The following is a 7,552-nucleotide window of genomic DNA, read 5'->3' as shown; positions in this document are numbered from 1 at the left end:
CTTTTCCATATTTTCCTTCCTCCTCTTTAGTTCCAAGATTAAGCCATGGTGTAATTGTCACACGTATCGCACCTACCTCAACTTGTCATGAACCACACACTTCCTAAATTTTTGTGACTGGTACATCCAGCTCCTCTGCACTTCACCCATCAAAAGCATCCACTTCCACGTCTTTGATAACATGACCTCCAACCCCGACAACGTCCACGACATTCTCAAGACCAAGTTCCACAACTACTCCAAGGGCATGCCTTTCTCCACTCTCCGGCAAGCAATATAGATTGTTGGAAATTAGGACATCATGAGAAGATTCTCCTTCGACATCATATGCAAATTCTCATTTGGAATAGACACCGAGTGCTTCATTCCTTCTTTTCCGGAGTCCAAGTTGGCAGACAGCTTCGACCTCGCATCCAAGTTATTACAATGAGCAATGTCACCGTTGCCGCTCATATGGAAACTTAAGAGATTACTGAACATTGATTCGGAGAAGAAACTGAAGGAAGTTATAGGAGTGGTGGACAATGTGGTCATGGAGATGTTAGGACAGAGGAGGAGGGAGATGGCAATGACGACGACGAGTCTTAACAAATCAGACTTGCTGTCTATATTCATGGGATCCATCGAAGATGGCAACTAGTTGAGAGACATAGGCATTAGTTTCCTGAGTATGAATTGGTTGAGAATAACTTGATAATTTTTTTTCTTATGAACATTAAATTTATAAAGTGTGCATTGTGTAGTTTGAAGTTACAGTATTAGACTGTTAGTGTTATGCGAGATATGATCAAAATTGGGAGAGAACAATGTCGTTTCCGAACAGAGGAGATTAGGGACCATTTTGTCTCATATTAGAGTTGTCAGGGACTATTTTGTCCTCCGTTAGAATTAACGGAGTAAAGGACCTAAGTGACTAACGAAGTTAATTGTTAAGGACCAATTGAGTAATTAATTTTAGTTGAGGACTAAAGTGTCTAGTCTAAAATTTTTTGAGGACCAAAATGGGTATATACTCATTATATTATTTATGAAGTTTATTGATTATAATTATAAATCAAGTTTGGTTATATGATTTATCAAATATATATACACATAAATTTTTTGACAATAAATATACGTAGAACTTTTGTGACAATCAACACATAAAAAAAATATAAGATATAGAAATTACTTTGTATTAATAACAAAATTACTTGAAAAATAAGACAAAAAAACATCTTATTCAAAGGAAGAAGAAAATGAGAAGGATAAGAAACGGAAAGGAAAAAAAAAAAGGTTAAGAGAAGAAGAATTAGAAAAAAGGAAAAAAAGAAAATGGTAAAAAAGCAGCAATGGTAGAAGAAAAAAGAAACAACACTACAAGAAGAAGAATCGCCAGATTTGAAATAAGAAATTTCATGCACGTCTGTGTGAAAAATTTTTGTTGTGCCAGTAAAATTACAGGACTAATTTTAGTTGGATGACTTAACTATAAAATACTATCTTCATACAACAGGATCAAAAAATAAAAAAGAAACTATTAAAATAGTAAATATTAAAAATAAAAAGAGAAAAATAAAAAATGTAAAGGAATCAGACTTTACCACTGCTTTGGCTCTTTTCTGTTTTATTTTCGTAACACACGACGCACTAGAGAAAAGCACGTGTTTGATTTTTGTTGACTAAGCGTCTAAAACGTGTTTGTTTGATTATATTAAAAGCATGAAAACATTTATAAAAATTGGTCAAAAATGAACCATTGATTTGTTTCTTTTTTACCGTTTTATTTTGTAATCGAATTTTTTAAAAGAAATAAGAGTACTAAAAGTAATAAAAGACTCAGAAGAAGATCCAAGAAAGAATACTCAACCAAAAAAGGAGGACCAAAAGGATAGAAGGAGAAGATGCACTTGAAGCTCATCACGTGAATAAGATAGGGAAAACATGCTTAGAGATGTATTTGGTTAAAATTAATTACAAAAATTAATTAGTCACCCAATATTTTTTTTAATAATATAAAAAGATAAACTAACATTATCCACTATTATTAAATATTTAAATGACACTTCTCTTTACTCTATTCACAAAATATATACTGTCTCTTCTGCAAGATTAATAACATACATTTTAATTTATTTTTTAAAATATTTATCAATAATCATTAAATATATAAAATATTCTAAATTAAATATTTTTATAATAGGTAAAATATTTTATAGGGTAAAGTATATTTTTGTCCCTAAAGTTTGTCAAAAGTTTTAAAAATATCCCTAAGTTTTATTTTGTTTTAATTTTGTCCCAAAAGTTTTTGATTTGCATCAAATATACCATCGATAGCTAAATTTTTAAAAAAATTAAGACCAATTTAACAATAATACATGAAAATTATGCTTGATTTGTTTGTGTTGAGGAGTTGTTCTTATGAAATTGTTATTAAATCGGTTTTAAATTTTTTGAAAAATTAGCCGTCGGATGTATCTTTGATGCAAATCGAAAACTTTTGGGACAAAATTGAAACAAAATAAAACTTAGGGGTATTTTTGAAACTTTTGTCAAATTTTAAGGACAAAAAATATACTTTATCCTATTTTATATTATATGATATAATATTAAAAATAAATAGATTTATTATAATAATATATTTTATATTATTATTATTTTTTTAATCGAATAATTACCATTAATTTATATATAATAATAATAATAATTATTGATGTGTATTTAATTTTGATAAAATAAATTAAAATGTATATTATTTAATCTTGTAAGAGAACAAAGTCTATATTTTATAAATAAAGAATAGAAGAATATCATTTAACATCTCATAGAAAAAAATGTTAATTTTTTATTAACAAACTCATATATATGAATTAAATTATGTTAGGTTGAATGTTAAAATTTATTTTGATGATAAAATATAAAGTTATTTTAAAGTCATCATTTAATTTTAAAATTATTAAAGACAAGCAACCCAAACTATGTTTAATGTTTCTTGGTTGAAAATTGACCAATTAGCATGTTATATAAGTTACCATAAATGTCCACTACTCAACTCAGCAACACTAGAAGTTGCGATCTTATACACGCCCTCTCCATATCTTCTTCATTCCCTTCCAAATCAAAACCCACTAAAATTTTCAATCCGTTTAAACACCTCAAAAAATGGATTACTTACTTCAACATGAACCAATAATGCGAATGGCTCTACTGTTCGCCATCCCACTTTTACTTCTTCTGCCTTTGGTGTCACGAAAACTTCGTCAAACGACACCGTTTCCGCCAGGGCCAAAGGGGTTGCCAATCATTGGAAACATGAACATCATGGACCAACTTACACACCGAGGTCTTGCCAACCTGGCAAAACAATACGGCGGCGTTTTGCACCTCCGCATGGGGTTCCTCCACATGGTTGCGATTTCGAACCCGGAGGCAGCACGCCAAGTACTCCAGGTGCACGATAATATCTTCTCCAACCGCCCTGCCACCATAGCCATCAGTTACCTTTCTTACGACCGTGCTGACATGGCTTTCGCTCACTACGGCCCCTTCTGGCGTCAGATGCGTAAGCTCTGCGTCATGAAGTTATTTAGCCGTAGACGAGCGGAGTCATGGCAGTCCGTAAGAGACGAGGTTGATACGGCGGTTAAAACCGTAAGTAAAAACCTCGGGAAGTCCGTGAACATTGGTGAGCTTGTGTTTAACCTCACCAAAAATATTATTTATAGGGCCGCGTTCGGGTCTAGTTCGCAAGAAGGTCAAGATGAGTTCATTTCTATATTACAAGAGTTTTCTAAGCTCTTTGGAGCTTTTAACCTTGCGGATTTCATTCCATATCTGGGATGGATTGATCCGCAAGGAATTAACGCCCGGCTCGTCAAAGCGCGCGGGGCCTTGGATAGATTCATAGACAAGATCATTGATGAACATGTGGAGAAAAACAGGAAAAAGGGTCACGGCAAGGTTGATGAAGAAAGTGACATGGTTGATGAGTTGTTAGCGTTTTATGGTGAGGAGGCTAAGTTGAATAATGAATCTGATGATTTGCAGAACTCCATCAGACTAACAAAGGAGAATATCAAAGCCATAATCATGGTAATTATTTCGTTTTCGTTTTCATCTTATATATCATATATCAGCCTTTTCAAGTTCACTGTTATAAAATGGATATATTTTTATACCCAATTTTATGTGTTTCTTTTTTGTTTAATTATATAATTATATGTTTTTAATTTGAAAAAACTGAAATACTCCCTCCGATTTAAATTTGAGTGTTTAAAATTAATTAAATCATATAAATAAAAAATATTTAAAATATTAATTTTAAGTAAATTATATTAATGGAATAAAACTACTTTTATTGTCTTTTCTTATCCTATATTCATTTTCTTTCTACCATAAAATTACAAATAAATATCTTTTTGGTCCATGATCATCTGTCCAAAAAAAATAAAGTATATTTTTATAATTTAAAAGTTTTTAATTAATTTTTAATTATTTAAATACTTAGTCAAATCAGTTTTTATTATTAATCTAAATGGCCCACACATCGATAATTTATTTTTATAAAGATTGCTTAAATTAGTTACTTGGATGATTCAGAATTGATTAAAAATTTTTGGATTGTGAAAAGATATTTTATTCTTGAAATAAATAGTCAAAAATTTAAAAAAAAATTCATTCTAAATACCATTAAATGGCATGATGCTGACTAAATAAATTAAGGTTGTTGCTTGAATAGAGAGGTCTTTTTCCAGTCTTTATGTAACATCCGAGCAGGACTCAATTTAAGTAAAACGTCAACGATGATCGCATTTAATAATTTGTAGAACCAATGAAAATTTTGTCGGAAAATCGATCAATTTTATGAAACTTGCTTAGTTTAATATATATAATTGTAAATGACTTATTGAAAGATGGATGAAAAGAAGTACATAGGAAGGAATGAACATATAAGTAAGAGAAAAATGCTAGTTGTCTTTTAATTTAATCAGTTTTTTTAAAAATTCATTATTATTTAATTAATTTAAATATTTATTTTTATGTATTAGTTGATTAAAAAATTAGAAAATTTATTTATTTATTATTTTTTATTTTTTTAAAATTAAATAAAGACCAATATTTAAAAGATACTTAATTACACTAATTAAAAAAATAGGAACGTTTCATTTCAACACAAAGAGCTCGTGCTCAATTACTTTATGTTAGATTATGATGTAGCACACGCAATTTTTAAGTATAGATTTATTTCACTCAAAATACGTAGTTTTATATTAATTAAGGATATACAAAATCCATGGGTCAAAAGGAAAGAAGATTAAAAATAGGGCCGCCCGCCGGGGGTGGGTGGGGGTGGAAGAAACAATGGTATAAAGTATAAACATTATATGGGATATGTTTTTCAAAGTAAGTGTTAGAATTATACTTTTCTGTGATTACTTTTATTTGTGATAATAATGAGATTATTTTAAAGAGATTTTATTTAGAAATTATTCTGAGTAGGAGATTTTTAAAAAATTTTATTATTACGAAAAACTATTTTTTAATTTTATTTAGTTAAAATTATGCTTTGTTAACAATTTATTTTCAACATTATTAATCGTAAACGTTGAAAGAAAAATTAAATTAAATTAAATAAATAAATAAATAAAATTTCAGCTATCTAGTAAATTAAATAAACTAGTATATTTTGAATATATATATATATATATATATATATATATATATATATATATATATATATATATTTGAAAATTACAAGATCGGCTCAATGGAATATTAAGGCTACTTTAATTTGTCTTACTCTTTTTTTTTTCTTTTTTTTTGGGTGAATGGTACTCTTTCATTTATTTATTTATTTTATTTTTTATTTGTAGTCTCTGTATTACTTTTGGTAGGTCGGAATGGTAACAATTAGCTGTCAATCCATTAGCTTTTAATTTTTGGTGAAAAATCCATTAGCATTGAAATCTATATAGTACCAAAAAAAATATATATATATCTTATTAATTTATTTTTGGTTAGATGATTCTACTTATTTCAAGTCCAAAAAATAATAGATGATTGTACTTATATATAGAATTTTAGTGGATCTTGTCGTTAATTTATTTTATCTCTTCACTAGTAAATATTTTTTAAAAATCTGTATAATTAATTAATTACAAATATAAAGACTTTTCATTTAAATATATATTTGTATGGAGTAAAATCTGACCGTTATTTTTATCTCAAGTTGATAGTTAATAGTTAAGTGTCAATCTTTATATGCATCACTTATTTTTCAATTCATGTCTTATATTATTTCAACCAAAATAACTGACATGAAGCAATAAACACAATCCAGGACGTGATGTTCGGAGGCACGGAAACGGTGGCATCGGCGATAGAATGGGCGATGGCAGAACTCATTAGGAACCCAAATGAGCTGAAGCGCGTGCAACAAGAACTCGCCACCGTCGTTGGCCTCGACCGGCGCGTGGAGGAGGCAGACTTCGAGAAGCTTCCCTACCTGAAATGCGTGATCAAAGAAACCTTGCGCCTCCACCCGCCAATCCCCCTCCTCCTCCACGAGACAGCGGAGGATGCAACGGTGTCCGGATACTTCGTCCCGAAAGGGTCGCGCGTGATGATCAACGCGTGGGCAATAGGGAGGGACAAAGACTCGTGGGAAGACCCTGAAAGTTTTAGGCCTTCACGGTTCTTGGAGGAAGGAGTGGCGGATTTCAAGGGTAGTAACTTCGAGTTCATTCCATTCGGGTCGGGTCGGAGGTCGTGCCCCGGGATGCAATTGGGGCTTTATGCGTTGGAGTTGGCAGTGGCACACCTTCTCCATTGCTTCACGTGGGAGTTGCCTGATGGGATGAAGCCGAGTGAGATGGACATGAGTGATGTCTTTGGACTCACTGCTCCTCTAGCTACTCGTCTCTTTGCTGTTCCCGCTAAGCGGGTCACCTGCCCTCTCTAAGCGACTAAGCGTCTGAAACAACTCCTCAAATAATGCAAGGGGAAAAAAGAAAAAAAGAAAGAAGCAACTTGGAGTCGGCCCGGGTGTTCAAGAATCAAGACCTCCCCCATTCTAGGTCCAAAGTATATTTTGTCGGATTTAAATTTATAAAATGTAATTTTTGGGTTGGTTTCAGAGTTTTGGACTGGCCTGATCCGATTTGAAATTATTTTATAATCATAATATATATTTATGATAAAATTTGTAATGAAATGTTTAAATATTTTATTTTGATATAAATGTTATATATCACTTATTATACAATAATTGAGTTAAGCCTCACTTAGTACCAGTGATTAGCGAGTTGCACTGATTTAATTTTTAATTTTTTAATTGTTATAATTTCATCTTCTAAATTTAAAAAAAATGCACGAATATAGTCACTTATGTATTTTTCATCATTAGAGGTCAACACCGTTGGTAACATGGCTTAACCTTTGCCACACTTGATATATTAAAACTAAGGGTGTACGTGAATCGGATCGGATCGGATATGATCGAAAATTCGATTTGATCCGCACAATTTCCATCGGATCGGATATCGGATATATCCGCATAATTGAACATTCTCTT

At 31.2% G+C, this 7,552-nt stretch overlaps 1 protein-coding gene across 1 annotated transcript; it reads left to right on the top strand.

Annotated features, from left to right (window-relative positions):
* The first annotated feature begins 3,016 nt into the window (after positions 1–3,016).
* On the top strand, positions 3,017–7,246 carry LOC112720314 (cytochrome P450 84A1). Its single transcript, XM_025771212.2, has 2 exons — positions 3,017–4,071; positions 6,320–7,246. Exons 1-2 carry the CDS (start codon positions 3,142–3,144, stop codon positions 6,938–6,940), a joined length of 1,551 nt encoding a protein of 516 aa, XP_025626997.1. The 5' UTR covers positions 3,017–3,141; the 3' UTR covers positions 6,941–7,246.
* The last annotated feature ends 306 nt before the right edge of the window (positions 7,247–7,552 follow it).

Source organism: Arachis hypogaea, chromosome 11 (genome assembly GCF_003086295.3).
Source record: "Arachis hypogaea cultivar Tifrunner chromosome 11, arahy.Tifrunner.gnm2.J5K5, whole genome shotgun sequence".
Classification (NCBI taxonomy): Eukaryota; Viridiplantae; Streptophyta; class Magnoliopsida; order Fabales; family Fabaceae; genus Arachis; species Arachis hypogaea.
Note: the sequence above shows the minus strand (reverse complement) of the source record. Positions and strands in the feature narration are given on the sequence as shown.

Coding starts and splice junctions, on each gene's coding strand:
- LOC112720314 (XM_025771212.2), top strand. CDS start 3,142: ATGGATTACTTACTTCAACATGAACCAATAATGCGAATGGCTCTACTG. Junction 4,072..6,319: donor ATATCAAAGCCATAATCATG/GTAATTATTTCG, acceptor AACACAATCCAG/GACGTGATGTTCGGAGGCAC.